This window comes from Nelusetta ayraudi, unplaced genomic scaffold, assembly GCF_046127955.1.
Source record: "Nelusetta ayraudi isolate G7.1 ecotype Tasmania unplaced genomic scaffold, CSIRO-AGI_Nayr_v1 ptg000017l, whole genome shotgun sequence".
NCBI classification, from domain to species: Eukaryota; Metazoa; Chordata; class Actinopteri; order Tetraodontiformes; family Monacanthidae; genus Nelusetta; species Nelusetta ayraudi.
The window spans coordinates 8,311,568-8,334,907 of record NW_027466067.1 but is presented as its reverse complement, the minus strand read 5'-3'; the positions used below and the strand labels follow the sequence as shown (position 1 = coordinate 8,334,907).

At 48.3% G+C, this 23,340-nt stretch overlaps 1 protein-coding gene across 7 annotated transcripts in view; it reads left to right on the top strand.

The window, feature by feature from the left end:
• Positions 1-410: 410 nt before the first annotated feature.
• tox2 (TOX high mobility group box family member 2) overlaps positions 411-23,340 on the top strand; it is a 112,995-nt gene continuing 90,065 nt past the window's right edge. For 2 of the 7 annotated variants that reach the window (XM_076025214.1, XM_076025217.1), the window contains exon 1: positions 418-1,037. In XM_076025214.1, the coding sequence (XP_075881329.1) occupies positions 945-1,037 (93 nt within the window). In that variant the 5' untranslated portion in view covers positions 418-944. Of the gene's footprint in view, positions 1,038-23,340 lie in introns of all 7 variants that reach the window. The other 5 variants (XM_076025213.1, XM_076025216.1, XM_076025212.1 and 2 more) reach the window with 5 other exon arrangements.

Below are 23,340 nucleotides of genomic sequence, written 5' to 3'. Positions count from 1 at the left end.
ATGTATGGGCTGTGTAAGATTGACAGGATTGTGTGTATGTCTTCAAACAAAACTGAACAACCAAACACACAAATGAACAAAGAAACAAACAAACAAAAAAGTTACGTTTAGGAGGAGAGGACGTCGTTAATTTATTGGGGGCTCATGGACAGGCGGGAAACAGTAATGTTACAAAAGCTACTGTGGAGCTGAATTTTCCGTAACACGGTACCTTCAATACAGACTAAAATGACGAAAAAACACAATTAAAAACACAACAGGATATCAGTTCGTCCTGCCAACTCACGGCTGATGTTGGAAAAACAATGTTTTGTTTGTTTGTTTGTTTTTTCTTTTCTCTCTCCCAACCGGGATGTTCCTCCCCCGGCCGGTAGAGGTCGCAGCCTGGCAGCCGGTTGCGCGCAGGGGAGAGGGAACTCATGGATGTATCCGCGCGCTTCCCGCCTGACAAAGCTGCCGCGCGCCCGGTAGAGCAGGAAGCGGAGCGCGGTGCGTCCCGGAGAAGCGTAGTCGACGGGATCGACCGAGCACCACCTACAGCAGCTGCAGCCCCACTCGCTCGCTCGCAAAAACTCCTTCGACGACCCTTGTTTTGTTCCACTTTTTTCCCCCACCACCCTCCCTCCTCACTCCTTTCCCCCCCAAACCCGCGCTCTCTCTCCCTCTCTCCGAGTCAACTTTATACGGGGATGTTATTCGAGAGCATCATCGCGCTGAACGCCCAGGTAGCAGTGCGGATGTGAGGAGGAGTGACGGCCGGACACACTCGCTCCTCTTTCTGATACTTTTTTTTTTTGTTGTTGTTGTTGTTCGGGGGGGAAAGACAGAAGAGTGTGTGCTTGTGTTTGTGTGCGTGTGTTTTTTTTTGTGTGTGTGCGTGCGCAAGTCGCACCGGTGTGTTGGAGCTGCTCCGCGTTCATGCCGTCAGTCCCGCGGACTCTGAGATGGACGTCAGATTTTTCCCGGCTCCCCCTTCAAGCGTGGGTTCGTGTACGTTACCGGCCGACTCCGGCTTGGACTATTATCACTCCAACAAGGTAAAGATGCTCTCTACTTGTTTTTTTTTTTTTTTTAATTATTTATTTATTTTGCTTGTTTGTTTGTTCGTTCTTATATTCTTCACTACCGTCGCGCCAGAAGGCACAAGCTACTAAAACACAAGCGGCTTCCGTCGGGCGACGACGCTGCGACCACCAGGTGCACTTTCCGGCACCTCTTGGGAGGGAACCGGGGGGCCGTGAACTCTGCTGCGTTTGGGTCGTCCTCGCTTGAGAATAAACACCTGCTACGAGCGCGCGCCCATGCGATAATCCCTTTTAATAGAGCTGAATGTGGATGGGGTAGGAGGAGAAATAAGAAAAGCCGTGGTCAGCATCGCAGCTGCACTGCGAGCTGAGTTGGGAGCGTCGACAACACTTCTCACATGCGCCGCCACTTTAAACGAACAAACAAATGAACTCATTAATTTATCACATTTCCCTGTAATCGCCCGTGAGGCGGCGAACTGCTTCCAGTTTGATTCCAACCTTTTGCCGAGCGTGTTCCATGCGGAAACAACGCACTCTTTATCGCATCGGTCCGAGAGCTGCACCGCTTCCCACATGGGTCAAAATAGCGCAAACGGACGGCGGGATTTGCGGCAATTAGGCTCTGGATGCTATCAGTCGTAAAGAGGGGGAAAAAAAGAAAAAAAAGAAAAAAGTTGGCAGCCCCGCATCCACCTGCTTGCTCATCGATCCACCTCCAGCTGGCTCGGAGATCGATAAACATGTTTAAATGGTGGGCTCTCCGGAGGGCTTGGCTGTCAACCTCTTTTTTAACAGCTCCCGCATGTGTGCTTTTAATAACTCCTCATAACTCAACCATTTTCTTTTTTTTTTTTTTCTTTCTTTCTTTTTTTTTTTGGTGTAAGCTATAGTGGGGTTGTGGGGGGGGGGGGGGGGGGGTTAATAGTCGGGCAACATTGGTCAAAAAGGTCGGGAGTTGCACATGGGAATAATAATAATAATAATTCTGATGTTTATGAAAGATTTGCATGGATGTGTCGCTAAAAAGAAATAACAATCAGCATGGTTTTATAATTCATTTATGCATTTCAGCACGTTTTATTTTTAATATATTTTGAATTGATTGAGATGTTTCTTCCCCTATTTACCTGACTGAGGTTTTGTCGTTTTGAGAAGTGGCAAAGGCAGAAACCTGCTTACAACAGGTTTAAAAAACAAACAAACAAAAAAAACAAAACACTGTATTTTTCTGCTGCAAAAGGGAAGAAGTTGTGTCAACATTTGGCAACGCTGGAAGATGGCATTATGCTCGCAGCCATTCACGGGGGCTTTGCTTGCCTTTGCACCTGGAGGGAAGCCAGCAGGCATTTGAACGTTTTCTGATGACAAAGTGAAACATTACGGCGCGCTGCGACGTTTGAATTGTTAATCTCTGCTGTCGGTGATCGCAGTCACCTGTGCGTGCGCTTCAAACTGCGGCAGGCGGTCGGTCGGCTGCGCAAGGAGAGAAATGCACCCTCTGGCAGAGATGGTCGACTTCCGAGACGCGCAGCCTCCCGTGCGCTGGAGTCGTGGTTTCATCAGTTGTCCTACGTGTGAATTAAACGCCAACTGACCTGCTTGGAATGTCTGCGAAGTGGAAGAGGTCGTTGAAAGATTTCTGTTCCCGCCTTTGCGAGGTGCATATTTTACGGTCGTGTGAAATAAATGTCTGGCCTTGTGAGTCGTGCAGGTTGCAGTGTTCTTATACGGTCGTGACTTGCGAGTGCTGGAAGCTGCTTTCCGGCTCTTGGTTTCTGCAACAGACTGCCGTGACTTTTTTTTTTTTAATGAGACATAATTTTTTTTACGCCCCAGTCGTTGTTGTAGTAGCTCAGTGGTGGGCAAACTTTTTGACTGGTGGGCCACAGTGGGTTCGAAAATTTGATTGACAGAGGGGGCCCGGAGCAGAAGCAGATGGATGGTTGGAGTGTTCTGGTGACCCACTCATAGGACAAAAACATATATCATGGGATATGGAGAAAACATGTGCTTTAATATCTATTGAAAACGAAGCCCCAGGTGTTTCGCTCTTTATTGAAAGCACTCTTAAAACACTGAAAATTTCATGAAATACAGCCGTTTTATGACGTACTTACTATTAATGTAATTTCTTTAAGTTCGGTAGGCCAGATTAAAAAGCTTAAGGCTTATGGCCCCCCGGGCTGTAGTTTGGCCATGCCTTCTGTAGTTCCACAAAAGTTTTGGAAAATGAAACAGTTAACGTGAGACAGAGAGGCTGTGGCTTATCTCGATGGCAGCTCAACGGCTCAGTGTCAGCTTCCCCTCGATGCTAAATCAGGTGGGAAACTAGCAGGATATTTACTGATTTAGTTTTTTATTTATTTTACTGTACACGTGGTAGTTGTTTCTTGTTCCTACAGCGACATGCACTGTTTCAACATTACATAAAATAGCTCACCGAAAAAGTATCCATATGTTTTGGCATAAAGAGGAAATTGTTATAGAAAACAGATGTACAATCTGAACATAATTTTTTTTAAAGTTTTTATTTTTTTTTAGTTTATTGTTTTTTTTATTTTTTTCACTAGTTTTTTAATTTTTAATTTTTAAATAACATGGTCAACAATTGTCATTCTTATTTCCCTTGGATTATAACAGGTTTGAAAGTATTCTCAAGTACTGCAGCAAGACAATTTAAGGCAGTGGTACCTTCAACCCATATTTTTTTTTGTTGTTGTTCTAAGCTCTGGAGATTTATGGGTGCGGTTAAAAGAGAAAATTTCGTGAGCTGGTATTCGAGCAGAAGACGATGCAGAGGACAGGGTTAGACGGAGGCAGGTGATTGGTTGGCTGTGGCCACCTCTGAAGCGAGCTGCCCAAAGGAGGAGAAGAAGATATTTGTTGTTCGCACACGCTGACACTGTACCTATACCTGATCTATTCTCTGAGACGTGTTCTCAGAGCCCCGCCACAGCCTGTGTTGAATTACCATAAATTTACATTGAAGAACAGTATTTAAAACCCCATAAAAAAGGAAGTGGGCACAACTCATCTGTATAAAGTCCTTATGTAAGAAGCCTATAAAAGCTGATCACTTCCTGTTGCAGTGGTGTAAAACCAAAAAAAAAAAAAAATCTGTATCTATGTTTATCCGAGACAAACTGTCGAGCCGTGAGAGAGCAGCTCTGCGCGAGTGTGCTTTGTGTGTGAACCTGTAGTTGCTCGCTTTCTTTAAAAGAGAGGGTTAATAATTGAGGAACTCAAAGAATGTGTAAGCCGAAACTGGTCGGAGTTGATTGGCCGCATTCAGACCGATTATTGATTGATGGGTGCCAGGAATATGGATCACACTGACAGGACGAGTCAATACCTCAAGTCTATGAATACACTTGACCTTTGAGTTGCAACAATGCCTTCCCTGCAATTGGACATTTAAGCCTCTATTCTGTGGCCGCACTGAAATACTTTGCTATAAATAATATTCACCCCCAACATGCTTCTCTCGCCTCTTAACAAGGCTTTTGAAAAATATTGAAACAAAAAAACCCTAAATTTCTGAGTCTATGAATCTTTGTCAATACTTTGACCAATGAATGGTCAGTTAGCATCGAGTTAGCTGAGGGGAGGCGACACTTGGTGAATGTTTGAAGTAAATCTATTCACACATGACACCGGGAATATCTTGGAACTCTGTTGAGTGAGTGTCTGGAATGGGCTCGTTCACACAGCCCGTACACAGCAGCGAATGTCAGGAATTGTGTGTGGTTACAAAACGTGAGAAATACTCCAGTTGACCTGAGAATAAATGAATATGATGCAGAGACATGACACAGTGGCTCGCTTTTTAATGTGACATATTACCAAGTTTATCATTTTGAACGCCGAAAGTTAGCTTAGCTGCTAGCAGCTACCATTTACGCGGGATTCAGTTGCATTTGACAGGATGGCTTTTTTGCCGAGTGGGCTGCAAAGCGAAGCCAGAAACTTAGAACATTAATTCCTAATTAATAATAATTTCCTAATTACAGACTTAGCCGGTGATGCAGGCTTCACTCTGGAAGCCTAGCGGGTGAAAAACTGTGCCTGCTTGTGCTCGCACCTGTAGACCTACAAGAAAAAAAAATCGCCCTCGCGACGGATGTGTAAACGGAGCTTCGGGCCCCGACACAGATCTCGTGCTGGGCTAGCATCAGCCACGGCCAAACTGCTATCTAGCGCCCGTCCATTGCTCTCTGCTGTCTGCTAGCGCACCAGCTTGTTCCTGGGGTTCCTGCAATCTTTGACGGCCGGGCGAATTTAGCTGAAAAGAAGCAACCTCGTTGACAGCGGCGGCGGCCGAATCGCAGCTCACAGCGCAAAACGACAAGGAGATTAGTTGAAAGAGAAAAAGAGAGAAGTCACTCCAACCCAAGGGGGTGGGCAAACCTTTTGGCTGCTGGGGCCACAGTGGGTCCTAGACTGTGACAGAGGGGCCGGACCAACAGCAGATGGAGTGTTTTGGTGAGCCACCTCAGAGGAGGGAAAAATATACCATGGGATGTGTAGAAAACAAGCGCTTTAGTATTAATTGAAAATGAACTAAATCAGTGTCTTTGAAGCCCCACTGTATTTAGCTCTTTGTTGAAATGACTCTTAAAACACTGAAGAAATGGATGAAACACGGTTATTTTATGACTCGCTTACTATTAATATCATTTGTTCAAGTTCGACAGGCCGGATTAAAAAGCCTAACGGGCCGCATGTGGCCTCCGGGGCCATAGTTTGCCCACGCCTGATCTAACCTGTACGTCCACATTACAGAGCGATGCAGGGCAGAGCTGCATGAGAGAAACATCGATTTGTGTTTTTCTATTTATTTATTATTATTTGTTTGTTTGCTGCTCTGAACCCCACGGCTCCGGCTGCTCTTCTCAACTCCGTCCATGCTCGCACCGTCCTGCGACTCGCAACACAATGCTCCGTCCGTGAGTCATCTTCACTTTTTTTTTTTTTTTTGCGCCCAAGATTTCTTTCTGTTTCTGTTTTTTTGTTGTTGTTTTTTTGCCCCCCCTCCAAATCTTTTTGAAGCCTCTCTGTATCTCTCCTCGCTGAGTGGGAGGCTTGTTTGTTGGGCGCCGTGCACCAGCGCTGAAGGCCACTTCTCTCTTTTGCAAAATGCCTGTTTTAGTGGGAGACTATTTGTCAAAGGCATTATGACTTGTGCGTGCACCCCCCCCCCCCCCCCCCACCCTTGGGCAAAATCACTCCGGTGAAATGAAGTTGGATAGATTACTGTAGCTGCTCCACTTTCTCCTCGTCCCTCTTCCCTCTAATGGCCAAGAGAGAGAGAGAGAGAGAGAGAGAGAGAGCGAGAGAGAGCGAAAGAGAGAGAGAGAGACTGACTCTGGTGTAATTACACTGTAGCTTCATAATCCAATGGTTTGCAGATGTTGCTCTTTACATAGCCGCGTCCTGCTCGGCAGCGAACGTACGCTATTTATAAACGTCTACTCCGCCGCACTGCGGAGCAAAACGCTCTTCACTCACGTCTTCATTCATGATGGAGCTGGAGGCCAGGCGTGTCGCAGCACACCTCTAATGAGGAAGCCTCGCTTCTTACACGTCGACTCCGTGGACGCATTATAAGGTCTGGATACTGGATTGGCAATATGGAAGCTGGGCGATTCTTTTCCGGTGGCCACTCGAGGTACTGCAACCAAAACCCCATAATTTTTCCCTATTGACTGCAATACAAAATGAAACATGGGCAAACTACAGCCTGTCATATTGGAACCAGGGGTCTTGATCGACACCTCTCCCTTGTGCTTCCCCCACTGTGACGCAGTGTGATCGGTCCACCAGGGGGCGACCAAGCCAGCTCATGCAGAACAAGGAGCTCACGCAGAACACGCAGAACACGCAGAACACGCACCAACCCTTTTTTTTTTTTTCCCCCAAGTGGCCCCTTCCATTTCCTCCGCCGTACAAATCCACCCTATTAGTCACGCTATACTTCAAAGTACACATATTTTCTTCTGCGTTCTGAATTCTCAGAATGTGCGTGTGCGAGTTTTTCTTTTTCTCCCTCCCTCCTCCCATCTCATCCCCCCTGACCCCTCCCTCTTCAGAACATGGCCGTAATAGCAGCAGAGTTATTCCAGCGGAGCCTCGTTCTGTACACAGAGAGGAGTTAATTACACAGAGGCTGGCATTCTTGGGTGGACAGTGCGGACTTTGGGTTTCTTTCTTTCTTTCTTTCTTTCTTTCTTCATTGTGCACCATTCACAACATTCTGCTGACTGGCCAGTCCGAGCGAGTCGCTGCACAGGCTGCCGGGACGTTAACCCACGCGCGGCCATTAGCGTGCAGCTAGCAGCCGATGCTAAGAGTTACCTTTGCGATGGAAAAAGCATTGAAAATAAAAACCTCTCTCAACGTGAACCGCAAACGCTAGTCATACTCAGGTCAGTCCCGCCAGCCCACCTCTCACCCTGCTCGTGTGTGACTCTTCAATTCACCTTCCCAGCAGCAAGGTCAAAAGGTTATGCAGAGGAGAGCCGTGGGTTGCCAGGGGCTGATTGTGTCTCTGAGTTAATGTTAAGTAGCTGCAGCGTTGCTCTCTGAGGCCCATTGGGAAGTGGGAGGGGGGGGTTAGAGTGTGTTCAGCGAGCAGACGGCCGCAGCAGAGGAGGAAGAGACTCAAAGACTCGCCTCTGATATTCGGCTCAGACAAGAACAGAGATGCTCGACTCGGTCGGACGTAGCTTTGGGTTCGGCGTACTGGCTGGCCATGCATTTGTGCGACTACGGAAGCGAACGTGGGATGCTAGCGGTTGATGGAGGGCAATGGTATAAAGTGAGGGGGGGCTGTCTGCTGCCCTGGACTTCAGTTTTGTTGCCGTAAGAAAGCACAGGTGTCAGGGCTTCAGCCCGGCTCCCTCCGCACCGCGCCGTGCCGTGCTTTATAATCTTAGGCCAGATATGACTCAGAGCTACAAGAGGTGTTGAGAGGATAATAAGTCATCCGGGGCTGAAAATAGACGCTACAGTTTATCTGCTTGGTTAGCCACTTGATCATCGGGGGCCCACTGAAACCGGCTGTTTAAGTCACTGATTGATTGTGTGAAGATCCAACTATTCTTCCTCAATATGTATATATATATATATATATATATATATATGTGTATATATATATATATATATATATGTGTATATATATATATATATATATATATATATATATATATATGTATATATATATATATATATATATATGTATATATGTATATATATATGTATATATATATATATATATATATGTATATATATATGTATATATATATGTATATATATATATATATATATATATATATATATATATATATATATATTTATATGTATATACATATATATAGATATATATATATATATATATATATATATATATATATATATATATGTATATATGTATTTGTATCTATACTTTCCTAATTCGCTCCCACACATACCCTGAATCTTATTTCTTGAAAACTGGGACGTGTTTGTCTCTCACGATGGAAAATATCAGGGCTTCTTTTTTGGATCCTCCGTGTTTTGGTGACAAACGGGAGGAAACGCCGCCGCGCCACGTCTGAGAAATTCCGCTTCTGACATTGATTGCAAATCGAAGCAGGCTGCCACAACCCCCCCCCCCCTCCCCACTCTCACCACCACCACCACCAACATCCTGGCTCGTGGCCCTCGTTAAATCACATTAACCCTCATTATCGTCACTGCCCCCCTGAAACCCAAATACTACAGTCAGGCTCCACTCCTGGATCCCTCGGCTGGCTTCCTGCTGTGTGTGTGTGTGTGTGTGTGTGTGTGTGTGTGTGTGTGCACATGTGCGTTTGTTTCATCCCTCTCAGCTTGTGCGTGAAGGAGCTTTTTGTGTCAAGTGTCTTTACCTGAGGAGGCTTTTGTATTTTTTCTGTCTGAGCTTCATTATTTGATTTTTAGGGTCTTTTTTCAGGCTGTATCAGTATCGGGGGATGTGGTGGCGAGGGATTGGTGCAGCAGGGGGGTGAATTCGGACTTGCATGTAAAGAGACACAGCGAGGAGGCGCAAACTGCAGGCTGCTACAGGGTGGTGGTGGTGGTGGTGGGGGGGGGGGGGGTAGGGAGACTTTTTTTTTTTTTTTTTGTCCCTGGTTGCTTTATATTTTAGCTCGTCTGTGATGTCATTCAGCGATGTGGAAACCAAAATGAGCCCTGCTGCCACCACATGTGTTCCAGCCCAGATTACGACTTGAAAGACAGACATTTATTGTTTTAGTGTATTTGGTGCGGTTCAAACCCAAACGGCATGAAATGCCGATTGATGGGTTTCACTAATGTGTGTGTAAGAGAGAGAGAGAGAGAGAGAGGGAGAGAGAGGGTGAGGGAGAAAGAGAGAGAGAGAGAGGGAGAGAGAGAGAGAGAGAGAGAGAGCAAAAGGGAAGAGCTGGAACTGTTTCTGTGTGTATGTTTGTGTTAGTGTATGTCTGGAAGCACTGAACAAGCTCTGAGGCGCCACAATCCACTGCAACGTAATCACAAAGGAAACCTTGTTTTTTTGGTTTTTGGTTTTCTCCAAAGTGGAAGCGACCCGGCACAGTTAGCATGGCCGAGCGGCGTGCTAGACCTGCTGCTGCGCAACTTCCTATCTTTGGCTCCAGCGGGCCGACTCTTGATGATGCTGACATTTACCGTCGCCCGCGTGCACGTGCTTCAAGGCGGCAGGCTGGTAGGGAACTGCTAGGCTCCGCCCACCAACCTGTGTCAAACTGGGCGGGGGAATTCGAGACACGTTTGTGCGGATAGGTTGTTTCACGCGGTGTCTCACGGCTCAGGTATGGCAACAGTGGAGGCCATCAGCGCCAGCAGCTTTCTCCACTGGGTGGCCTCAACACACTCATGAGAATATGATAATAATAACGTTACTCTCCATAGTCTCTTCTTCTCACATCATGTAATATCCACTTGGACGGGGCTGCTTCTATTGTTGTATATCACGGTAGGGAGTTTATCCAATCGTATTTCAGCTAGCTTGTGTTGTCGGGTTCATTGAAATCTGCCCGAGGCCTTCAGAGTCAGCGTCACAGGAGCCTGTGATGCTGTAAGTGAGCGGACGTCAGTTGCAATAGCCAATCAGATCTCCAGTCTGCAATGCAAGGGCCATCCAGCTGGCCTCGGGCTGAACTGTGATTGGATAATCACTAGTGAGAGCTGGAAAGACTTAACCAACCCCAGAGATCTGAGGGCGGAGGGAGGAGAAGGTAAATTGCCAAATCATATGCAATATGCAATGGACATTAGTTACTCCTCAATTGTTTGGCTGTTGCAAACTCTCAAAAAAAAACAAATGCAAGTAATCTGTTTACTTCTATTTTCAATGAACAGTTCCTTATATGGAAGGGCAACAGTGCACAGTTAATTGGACAAACTTGTTTAAGCTCACACAGTGTACTTATGCTGGACTTTATTATATAGTTTACGGTTGCTCCAATCGCTCTGACTGAGAAAAAGAAAAGTTTATCAGAGTTCTTTAGAGTTCCACGGGTTCTAAAAAGTCTGCGGTTTGGGAGGAGCGGACTGCGCTGATGTCTGCAGCTAGCGCTTTATCAGAGCTACGCTAGTTAACACACTGGCTTTTGGTCACCTTGAAACAGGCTCTAAATCTCTACAACACGGACTATCTCTCGAACGCTTGCCTCCATAGACTTATTCTCCATTTCTACTTCCTGCCCGACCACTGAATCCGCGCCACCTCGGCGAGTCGTCACAACCACGTGATCGAAACCCAGCCGTTAACAAGTGCGCGCGCACGCTCGGGTACGCTCCCCAGCAGCTATTCCCAGAGCGAGCGAGCTGATCTTCATTAGTGTAACTGCTTCATTTCACATGTAAACAAACGCGGCACAAAGTGATTATTGCGGATGCCGCAGATCAGGGCTGCTGTCATCGGCCCCGGCAGCTTCCAGGGCTCCGCTCCATAAATTAAACGCAGTCATCGCCGTGGGAGCGGGCGCGTCGAGCGTTTCACACGAGCACAGACGGAGCTCGTCGTCGACATCCCCGACTTTCGCACTCGGTACGCTCCGAGGCGAAGATCTCTCGGCGCGTCCGACAATTTGTTTTTTTCTCGTCCCGTCTCCTTCTTCTGCGAGCGGCGCGGGGACGAAGCCGAGGAGGAGAGGAAAGAGTAGGAGGCAAAATAGAGGGGCGTTCTGGCCATTTTCACAGGTGACGCTGCGCCCGGTTGCATCCCCGAAACTAAACACTTGTGGTGGATACTCAGCTCTCGGAATTTGGAACTACAGACCTTCTCAAAACTTCCTTCATGCAAATGAGCTGCTGAGCAGTGTTTCAGCTCCGATCTCGAGATTGAGATCTGACAAAAAGGTCACGTGACAAGACACGTAAGACGTCGACATTTACGCTGTGGTTATTTGCTAAAGCTACCGCGTGGGGGCCACAAGTGGCCCGTTATGCTTTTTAAACGGGCCGCCGAACTTGAAGAAATGATATTAATAGTAAGTAAGTCATAAAGGAGCTGTATTTCATCAGTTTCTTCAGCGTTTCAGGTAAGAGCTAATTACCGCGGGGCTTCAAAGAATTTTGTTGCGATGCTTTCGTTCATTTTCAATTGACACGAAAGCATGTTTTCTACTTATCCCATGATATTTTTTTTCTCCCCTGAGGTGGGTCGGCAAAACACTCCATCCATCTGCTGCTGCTGCTCCGGCCCCCTCTGTAGAATTTTAGAACCCATTGTGGCCCCACCAGTGAAAAAGTTTGCCCAGCCCCGCACTAGCTGCTGTTGTTAGCTTTTGCCCAAACAAAGGGATCACAACTGCATGCTTCTGCATGAATGACCTACTTTCAAGACACAACGTGACTTTAGCATTAACTTTTCGCATTTTCCATAAGTTTAACCCCACAGTTAAAATACCCCCAAAACTTTTTGGTGAGCAGCTTATATTTTAGCTCCAACGCAGACGCGCAGCAAACTTGCAAGGTAGCACATTGGATGTTTTTCTGTTTGTTTTGGGGCTCCGGCTCGTCTTATGACGGTTGGTTCTGTCAGAGGGAAGTGTCCTGCGCGATCCCACGGATTCCACAGGACGAATGTATAAAAACGCCGATGAGCGCCGGGCAAGAATGCAGCTGTGGGCTGCGCGGAGCGAGGGCTAGCAACACGGGCAAACACCAACAGTTGTCTTAGCTTCCTGAGGCATGTCCTGTGCAAACAGAACTGGAGCTGGCTGGTTCAGGTCCACACCGCGGGCCCACTGAGTACATACACTCACATTCACACACGCAGGTAGACGCACACACAGACACTGACACACACTGACGTGCATGCAGATCCAAGCATGCCTGCGCCGGTGCAGCAAAAATAAACACGCGTCCGAGCGCCAGAGCAGAGGGGGAAAAAAAAAACAAAAAAAAACAACTTTGTAGCGTTAGCCGCCGCTAACCTTTCAACGTTTAAACACTGGAGCCAAGACATTCATTAGAATCATCAAGTTCCGAATGAGCTGATAGCTGACAGGACTATTGGATTTCTTCAAATTGACGAGTCCACATCGTACACGCACAGCTTTTTCCCCCTTCCTCTAATGCTCTCAGACTGTCATTCCTGCCAGTGAGTTTATTTGACAAAGAGCGTCGCAGATGGTTTGAAAAAGGCGTCCGATAAAACTATAAATTACTGTCACATTTATTCTAATCACTCACATTAATATCTCGGCGTGTTTGCACAGAACCGCCGCTGATTGGGGAGGGCGGCGAGGGGTTGGGCCCGCTTCCATGTGCTGTCTGCTGCTTCTGTGCCAAGCGTGTGTGTGTGTGTGTGTGTGTGTGTGTGTGTCTCCGCTCTCCGCGACTACAAACCCACACTACTCCCCCTCAGGCCCCAGTTTCCCTCACTCTAGTAAAGCACCTCTGGCAGTTTGGGGCTTTGTTCATTAGATTTTCATCGTCGCTTTTCTTTTACTTTCCAGGAATTCCCTCCTCCTCTTCCTCCTCTTCCTCCTCCTCTTCCTCCGCTGCCGCCGCCGCGGCTGCGCGTCGGTCCGTCGCTGCCCCGTTTTTTGTTTTTTTTTTCCCGACGACAAAGCCGAGATAACGGCGTCCTCCGAGGGCTCCTCCAATGGCAGACAAGCGAGCCACTTTCTGGCTTTTTCAATCCGCTTCCCTTTTGAATTTGAATTGAATTTGCTCTGTTTGGACGGGGATCCACGCTTTTCATCCTGCTGCTGATGTCCATTTTGTGAAGCAGCGAAGTGAAGCGCAGCTCGGGGTTGCAATGCGTCAGGTTCGGGCTCTCGCAGTCATCTCGCTCTCTGCGGTTTGTCTTCTTGCATCTTCACTTCACACCACTTCCACACAAGAGCCCCCCCCCCCCCCCCTTTTTTTTTTTTTTTTTTTTTTTTTTTGTTGTTGTTGTTGAACGCAGCACCAGGTGGCCTGCAGCGGCGGCGGCGGCACTTACTTTTGTTTTCATTTGAGGCGACACTTTGTTTAAAAAAAGGTTCGTCGTCGGGGTCGCTGTGTTTTTAACTCACTCACCTCAGAAGTGTCTGGATTTTTTGTGCAATTTTTTTACACCTTCATAATGACGTCCGATCCTCTCATCGCTGCAAACACTGCACGAAACAGCTGTGATGCAACCACTGTATCGCAGCCGCCCTCGCTGCAGAATTGCTTTTCCGGTGACATTTAGCCGATCACTTTCTGTTACCTCCGCCACACGTGTTCCGTTTTTTTTGCAAGGGTGTGCGACACTGGAGGGGATCTACCGACGTGAGACGACGCCAAAAACAAAAGACTGTCGCGCTTCCATCGGCCGATGAGATGTTTTTATATTTTGTTGGTCTGCTCGGAGGGGTTTGGGGGAGGGGGGGGGGGGGGGTTTAGAGCTACATCCCGGCTGGGATAAGAAGGAAGCGGAAAGGAGAATTAGCATTAGCATTGTGATGTTGTTGCCGCTCAGGATGCTGCCTCTGAATCAGTGGTTCTCAGTTTTTTTTGTTTTTTGTTTTTAAGAGTCATTTCAATAAAGAGCTAAATATCGTGGGGCTTCAAAGACACAGATTTTGTTCCTTTTCAATTGACTTGGGTCACCAAAACACTCCATCCATCCATCTGCTGCTGCTCCGGCCCCCTCTTGTCAAATTTCAGAACCCATCGAGGCCCACGAGCCCAAAGGTTTGCCCACCCCTGATCTACACTATCTATCATGTCTCGTACAGAGATTATTGAATTGAATTGTCTATTCTGTAAAATAATTGCCCAACATTTTCTCTATAAATATATTACAAAACAAAAAAAAAAAAAAAAAAAAAAAAAAGGGAAACTGTGACCCTATCAAAACAGCTCCCACCCAGACCCACTTTCAGGTTGCGACCCGAAACACGGCTGTGAACAACACTCGCCTCACTCTCTGGTGAAGCTGCGAAAGCTCTCAGCGCTCTCGGCGCTCTAGGCGCTGCGCACAAACCGCCAAATCAATCCCAGGCCTGGGCCTCGTTGTTGCTGTAAGTAATGACATGATGCCATTTTAGTGTGTTTTAAATCTCAGATTGAATTACATGGCGGCTTATCCCCGGAGAGGAGGGGGTGGGGGGGCTGGCGGACGGACGAACGGACGGACGGACGGAGCGTGGCCACGTACCCATAAATAGTGGGAGTAATGGCTTAAAAGGCCTCTCGCACTTAGAGGCATTTACATTTATTCACCCCCCCCCCACCTTCCCCCGTCACCACCACCACCACCGCCGCCGCCGCTGCCGGCTAAATTCCACCTGACGGCGACGACGAGCCTCAAACTTGGCCCTCAAACTTCATTTCTGACTTTGTTTTTTTTTTTTTTTTTTGTTCCGCTGCGAGTGGATTCTTTTTTTTTTTTTCGAAAGCAAACACGCAGCTGTTGAGTGATGGCGAAGCCTCGCACTCTGGTCGCCCCGGCTTCTTGTTGAGGGCTGTCGGTGGGTGCGGACTCATGATTTATTCCCCTGCCATCCCATAATTACTTGCACAAGAAGAAGGGAGGACCTCATTGAGATTATAGTTCATCTTTGCAATTTTTTTTTTGTTGTCCCCCCTCCCCCCACCCCCCACCTTGAAAAAAAGGGCCCAGCCAGGCTCGTTTGGCAGCAAGCTGAGCAATTAATGTTTCAGCAGCCCTGAAACCTTTGAGACATTAATTGGAAGTGCATTTGTCGTTTATGCCCCGCAACGAGCAAAAAGTCCTCAAACGCACTTTCAAAATTTGGAAATCAAAACGGGAAAACTATTTTTCATTTCATTCCCCGCCCCCCACCACCTGAAATGCACCACATCGGCTCGTTTGCTTGCACTGAAACGTGAAAAGCACTCCGGCTGTTTACAAAGCACTGTGACCTCTCACAGATCGCATTATCAAAAGGAAAACGTCTGCACGCGGCTCAGGGCTCGACGAATAGAACCAAAAAAAAAATCTAAAAAAAAAAAACAATAATTATTGAAAATTGAAAATTTCTCGCCCTCTTGTCGGAACTCCGGCGCCACTCACCGACGCTTTTCACCACCGAATATTCTTTTAATTGACTTCAGAGGACGACTGATGGAGATGTAAAATCCCCCCCCCATAAAAAAAAATAGAACCCTCTACCCACCCGGCGCCAGACCCGCTCGGTTCCGCACGGCCCGGGTCTGCTGCGCTCTCGCGCGCAAAGATTTCAATTACGGAAAAAAAAATTAAAACGTACAAAATTGAGTCGAAGCGGTGGAATGTTGGCGAAATTTTCGAAGGAGACAAAACGCCGGCCGGTGGCCATGTGGAGGCGTCGCGCCCGTTGGGAACGTAATCAAATGGGCCCGTGGTAGTCATTCCTTTTTTTCCCGTTCATTTCAAATGAAAATGTATGGCGAGCCTGAGTGAAAAAAAAAACACCTGCGGGGCTGTTGAATATTTGTAACACATGCGGCTGAAATGAGTTTTGAGATGAGCTATCCGCTGTGCTTCCCCCTCTGACATTTCAGAGGTGTGCAGCTTTTGAACCGTGGATTTACTGTAATCTATTTTTTTCTGCCCCCCCCCCCACCCCTCTCCTATTATTGATGCGTGGTTTAGTTATAAACTGTAAATTGGCTTCTCTTCCATTTGGCTGGCTGTTTCCATCATAAACATACACATACAAACACACACACACACACATAGAGCCGTGTGCACAGAGGCTCTTCATTATATACGTATGGTCTCAGGCAAGGAGCCCAGGTTGTTTGTTCTGGCCCGGCCGGGTATGAGAAGAGCCGCCGCGGCTTCCCGATCCGCACGAGGACGGCCGACTCCGACGAAACGGGCGCAAAAAGAAACACGGAAATGTTGCAGGGATTGCGTCAGGAGCTTGGGAGTCTCACGTCATACACACACACACACACACACACACACACACGCGCGCGCGCGCGCGCACACGCGAGCGGAGAAAACGACCCTTCTGGCCATCTGGGCCTTGAAAAGAATAAATAAATGAATGACGTTGTGCGTGAAATCAGTAGAATTTTTTTTTCGCCCCTATCAGCGGCCAATGGAGCGGCGACGTTGTTTCCTGTAAGGACCATTTTATTTTACTTTTTAATTTTTTTGTCATTTTGAATGACCTCGGTTGTAAATAGGCGCCGCAACAAAAAGGAGGCGATGACCTCGGACGCATCTGCGGAGTTTTCCCAGAGAAAACTTTTCTTCTTATTCTTTTTCTTTCAGCAGGGTTTTATTTGTATTTTTTTTATTTATTTTTTTTTTAAAGGCGGCTAATAGCGGCGATTTCCGACACGTCGGTCATGGCAGCCACAGCAGCGTGAAAATGCCCCTAACAACTGTATTTATGGGAGAAATGAAGAGTGGTGGGGGGTGGGGGGGGGCAGGAAGTGGAATAAGCTGATAGAAATTCACAAAACTGTGAGCTGTTGTTGTGTGTTTGTTGTGGGGCAGAGAGAGAGGGGGCGGGGGGGAATGAGTGAGCGGGTGGGGGGAGGGGATGGGGGGGGTGTGCAGCCGCCTGATCTGCAAATGGATGGAGCTGCCCAGTCAAGCTGCTTCTTACAGAATCAGCCTGGCACGGCGTTATAATAGCTTTTCCTTGTATGTGTCCTGTCAAATCAACTGAGCCTCCGCGACTGCTGGCGTTAGCGCTCGTCACTCAGCCGACCGGGGGGGCGGGGGGGGGGGGGGGGGGACTACTAGCTACCAGTCCTCTCTCCCTCTCTCTCTCTCTCTCTCTGGGAGGGAGTAGGGTGGTGGTGGTGGGTCGTATGTCCAACCCAGGGGTGGGCAAACCCTTTGACTGGTGGGGCCACAGTGGGATCTAAGGTCTGACAGAGGGTGCTGGAGCAGCAGCAGATGGATGGAGTGTTTTTGGAGAGCCACCTCAGAGGAGAATACAATGTTATGGGATGTGGAGAAAACCTGTGCTTTATTGTCAATTGAAAATGAACCAAGGCGGTGCAACAAAATGTCTCTTTGAAGCCCCGCCCGCCTGTGTTTAGCTCTTTATTGAAATGACATTAAACACAAAAAAAAAAAAATGGATGAAACGCAGCTATTTCATGACTTACTGGCTATTAATATCACTTCTTCAAGTTCGGCGGGCCGGAGTGAAAAGCTTAACCGGCCGCATATGACCCCCCGGGCCGTAGTTTGCCTGCACCCGACCCAGCCGATGGGAGCTGGGACGAGTGGGGGGAGGGAGGAGGGAGGGCGATGAACAGCAGCCGGTCGAGGGTTCGATGACGTTGTTGCGTTCTTTTTGCAGCAGAGTGAATCGGAAAGGGGCGAGTCGCGAGTCAGTGGAAACGACTCAAAGGACTGAGCGGCGGCAGAGAGAGAGGGAGAGAGAGAGAGAGAGAGAGAGAGAGAGAGAGAGAGAGAGAAAGACAGAGAGAGAGAGGGAGAGAGAGAGAGAGAAAGACAGAGAGAGAGAGGAAGAGAGAGAGAGAAAGAGGGAGAGAGAGAAAGAGGGAGAGAGAGGGAGAGAGAGAGAGATAGAGGGAGAGAGAGAGAGAGAGAGAGAGAGAAAGAGAGAGAGAGAGGAACAAACACGGGCCACGTGCCGCGGTGCCCTCAGGCCGTTGGTCGCGCGCCACAACGCTTTCCAGCGCCTCTTTTGCCGAACGTGAATTAACATCTCGGCGTAGGTGCGGGCTTCCTTTCCCCTTTTTTTTCCTCCCCCCTTTCCCCTCCTCCCCCTCCTCCCTGCGTTGTTTATCGTGCGTCGTCTCGCCAGATGTGATGAGATGTGAGAAAACACGCGAGCCGGCGCGTGCGCGTGCGTGTGAGCACCCCGGGCTCGGGGATACGCTGATAGCTGCAAAGCGCCGCGCTGCAGGGCTCCCATTTACAATTCAAAGAGAGCTTTATCTGGCAGAGTCATGAGCAATTCCGCACACTTCCCACATGAAAAGGAAGAAGAGCCGCATGGTGCGGATCAGGTCCGAGGCGGAGCCCGAGTCCAGCGCCGACACCTGCTACACCTACTCACATCCTTTATGATCGCTCCAGATAGCCGGGATATATACCGTACAGGTATATATGTGTATATATGTACTGTACATGTGTTCATACATATATATGTATGATGTGTATGCATACACACATATATACATATATGTCACATACATTTACACACCGGCTGTACATGCAGTACTTGTATATGCATATATATACATACATACATATACTTACATATATATATATATATATATACATACATATTGTATACATTGTGCGTGTGGAGTTTGTGTGTGTATATACACTCCATGGGAAGGTTTGGCCTGAATCCTCTCTACTGTCATTTAAAGAGACCCCAGTCGTTTCCGTGGCTCATTCCAGCGAATCACCAGGGGGCGACCAAGAGGTCACGACCTCACGGTTCCTTCCGATCTACGATCACGTCGACCAACTTTCGGTTCAGCCCATTTAAAAAAAAACCAACACGTTATTAGATTATTATTCGATTCATTATTTAAGCTATTTTTCGCTTGTAGTTTAGATTGAAAGTCTTTTGCCTCATTGTGAACCTGAACGTTAATATCGACGCGATAAACTTGCAGATGCACCTTCTGGGCTCACAGCATGCGCCTCCAACAAACAGCACCCGTGTGTATTTTTGCTATCATTATTATTATTATTTTTATTTTTTTTAAATGCAATTTTGCGCCGATGGATTCCTCCAAGTGTTCCACGCTGGGCCTCTGAACCAATCGATGAACGTTAACAAAGAGCCGCAGCTCCGCCTGGCACCGCGGCAGCGACGCAGAGAGGGAAATACACTCAAAAACAAACAGGCAGGCACCCAGACGTAGTCCGCCAGCCGGCACTTGACCTTTCAGCAGCATCTCTCCCAGCTCGTCTCTCGCAATTACAATAAACATTTCTTTACTCTTTCGTTTTTTTCTTCGCCCCGCGATGTCGGGACTTTTAGTGCGCGAGCTTAAATTCCATTGTAACGCCGGCTGCGGGAAAAGAAAAAAAGATTAAAGAAAAATCAGGTTCCAAGGCGACCCCGCGAGACCCTTTTCTTTTTTTCTCCGCAGTCGCTCCGGCTGCTTGTTTAGCCGCATTAGCCAAGAAGTATTATCACTGCCGGCGCAACAAAGCGCCGCCGGGAGGGGAGGAGGGGGTCTCGAGGTGACGAACGAGCTAATTGGGGATTAGCGGCTAACAGCTAGCGAGAGGTGAGACGAGCGCCGAACCTCCGCTCTTCCCTCCTACTCCTCCTCCTCCTCCGCCTCTGCTTCTCACCTGCTTGTTTTTTTTTTGCGCCCCTCCCCCCCGCCTTCCCAAAACCTCCCCAGCTCTCCCTCCCCCCTCCTACCGTCTGTATCAGTTGCAAACGCAGGGCAAAGCGTCCGCGGGTTTATTGAGTTATTAAAGCAATGTAGCGTGATTAAAAATGCTAATTTTTCTCCCTCCCCCCCACCACCACCACCCTGCCCCCACCCCTCTCCGAATGGAACGCTAGCTTATGTTGTTGTTTTTTTTTTAAACCCCCCCTCGCCCGCTCCGCTCCCCCCCCCCCCCCCCCTTGCTTTTAGTGGATGATTTAATTACGCGGAAAATGAAACAAGGGCCCGACGATGATTCAATCTCGCCGGCCAAAAAAGCTCCTCCACGTCAAAATTAATTACGCAGAGTTATTGTCGCAGGGGGGAGGAGGGGGCGGGGGGGGGGCACGGCGAAACGACAAGCGGGATTGTTTAAATCGAACGATTAAAGCTTTTCTTTTTTTTGAATGATGCCGTCTGTTTTCTTTTCTTTTTCCGGCGGCGGAGAGGACGAAAATGTTACAAACCCAATGAAATAAACGAAACTAAACTAAACTAAAATAAAATACAAAAAGAGCCGTCTCCGTGATCACTGTCACCTGAGGACCTCGTCTGCCCCCCCGACCGCTGACAAAGAGAATAAAAGCCTGTTTTTTTCATTTTATTTTATTTTGAGGCGTGGATTTTAAATAAGGAGGAGGAAGAAGAAGTTTCCCTTTTCCACTGTTATTATGGGCTGTATCCTCCTTCTCTTGTGAATAATTTGCTGCCCCTGGGGGGGGGTTTGCTCACTCTTGCTTTCCTTGGCTCATTCCGACCCCCTCATTATGCATTCAGCCGCCGCTTTATATAATACACACAAACACTGCGGCTGCCCCGGACAAAGCCGGCTGCTTATTGGACGGCACTGCACACAGTAACGTGGATGGCAGCATCTTTTTTTTTTTTTTTTATTCCTTTTTTTTTTTTTTTTTTCCTGTTTTTTCTCTTTCTTTTTCTTTTTTGCTTTTTAATTTCCAGCTTTGGCTGCAGTTTTCTTTTCCTCCCCAAGGCCCCTGGTGAACATCACCGGACCGAATCGGCCGCTGAAGAAGCAGCAGCAGCAGCAGCAGCAGCAGCAGTAGTAACTCTGATTTGAATGTTGAGGCAAAAAAAAAAAAAAAAACTCTTTTCTTCCTTGGCCTGCTTTGCTCGATTTTCTCCCAGAGCTTCTCCCTGAGAGAAGCCGGCGGAGCCGCGCCGCGCTGCGCTGGCATGAAAACCTTTTGAAAAGTCTGCAAGGTGACCAGAATAGTTGTATTTTACTTTTTTGCAAATCCCATTTGAAACTCCTCCGGATCTCACTGCCCGTGCTCGTCACCGGGCCTCCTTCACCTCCTTTTCCTCCCTCCACCTCTTCCTTCTTTCCTTACTCCTCCTCCTCCTCCCCTTCGGCTCTTCCTCCTCCTCCTCCACCTCCTCCCTTCAGGTGAGCTTGTGAAAAACTCTCCTCCCGTCCCTCCGTCCCTGTGTCTCAGTGTTGGATGGAGGAGGGGGTGGGGTGGGGGTGGGGGCGTGGGGGGGCTGTGGCGGCCCCTGCAGATGTCCCAGACATAACAGGGGCTTGTCAGCCGCGAGGGCTCGGCCTCTAAGTGGCTCTCTCTCCTCCGCGTCGCGCGGCTCTTCCACAATGGCGCCGCTGTTCCGCCGTTATTACAGCGCCCCAGGTGGCTCGCCGCGGACAACCGCCCGCTTGTGTTTGTGCACGAGCGCGTGGACACCTACGGCCGCGCGTACAGGAAGTCAGAATCGGCGACGGTGCTTTTCCTCGCCCGCTCTGTCTGTCCGTCTGAAATGTTGACGAAGCTCCTCGTCATCTCGACCCCGTCTGACCGAGACGTGACCCCTCGCCCGTCTCACTCCTCCGGGCGGCGTTCAGAACCCTGACCCTTTCGGCCCGACGCTTCCCTCAGAACTCGTCGGGGTCGCACGTGCGGCCGTTGTCTCGGTGAACTCTAGCCGCACGCTTCCCATGCGGGTCAAAGTCACTTCTCTCCCTGTGAGCCAGCCGCAATTAGACGAGAAGCGCGTCGATAACGTCTGCAATCGGTGCGACGAGGAGTCGGAAGCCCGTCCGGGAACTCTTATGGAGCGCAAGTTCCACAAATTTGCATCAGAATTGGTTTTTGATTCAAAGACAACACTCGCGTTGCTTGAGGTGGTTTGAGTCTCTTTCTCGTCGGCGCTGATACGCAGCGTGTTTTATGGAGGGCAGGTTTGCTGAATAAAGAAGGGGAGTTAAATCGTATTGATTCATGCTCGGCGTTCCTCGCGGCCAGCGGCCGGCTGACCTGCAAGAATAATTACAACTTCATTGACTGTATTTCCTGAAGTCCTCTCCCTCTGTCTCTCTCTCTGTCTCTCTCTCTCTCTCTCTCCAGTCTTCTGCTCATTTTGTTTACCTCCACTTCTCTCCGGTAGCCACGTAGCGCCGCACCGAAGCACTTCATAAGAACGTGACGCTCACGTTTCCTTTTTTTATTTATTTCAAGTGTTTGCTTGCGTATAATGGAGTTGAGAATCAGATGGGAGAAGTCTAAAAAGCCGACCTCAAACAGCAGGTTTTGAAAGTGTCCTTTTCCAGCGCGCAGAAAAGGCCTTTTAGTTTTTCTATTCTTCCATCCATGAAGTAAAGCAAAAAAAAATGATGCAGGGAAATTGTGTTCCTCGCAAATCGATTCCCCTCTTTCCAAAGCACTCTGTGTACGCCCATATGTAACGCGGCTCGCTATACCGGGAGCTATGCGAGAGTGGAGGAGGCGGCTATGAAAAGAGGTAGACGGCACAGGAGAGACAGGAGAGAGGTGGGAGGACGGCAGCGCCGAGATCTCTGATTTAAGGTTTGATTACACCGCTGCTGCTATCCTGCTGCATCTGCCTGCATCGCGCAGACCACACAAGCTCAGGTTTCTGTTGGCGATCACAAGTGTGCAGTGAGTGGACGGCTCTGCAGTGCACAAATGTACACAAAACAAGCCTCTCGTGCCAGTTGTGATATCCATCGATGTATCTGGTACGGGGATAAAAAAAAAAGAAAAAAAGACCAAGACGTCTCACGCATTAGCTATTAGCTTTGCATAGCAGCCCAATCGCTCGGATATTAAATTTTGAAACATTGCTCGTCCGTCTTGCCAACGGAGAGCATTTTCAGTCAATCTTTCAACGTCAGCGGATTAAAGAACCAGGAAAGAACCAGCCCAGGTTCCTTTTTATGGATAGAGAGGAAGTGAGGAAACGTAGCCGCTGCCGCCAAAGAGATTAGCTCGGTCAGCGCTAGCAGCGCTTATATCAGAACTAAAGGCATTTTTCAAATGAAAAGACCTGATGCAGCATTGTTTTGGCAAGTCACCAGTTATACACGGTGGGTGCTAACGTGTTACTAGCGCAGGCATGGGCTAACTATGGCCCGGGGGCCATATGCGGCCCGTTCAGCTCTTTAATCCGGCCCGCTGAACTTAAAGAAATTATTTTAATGGTAAGTAAG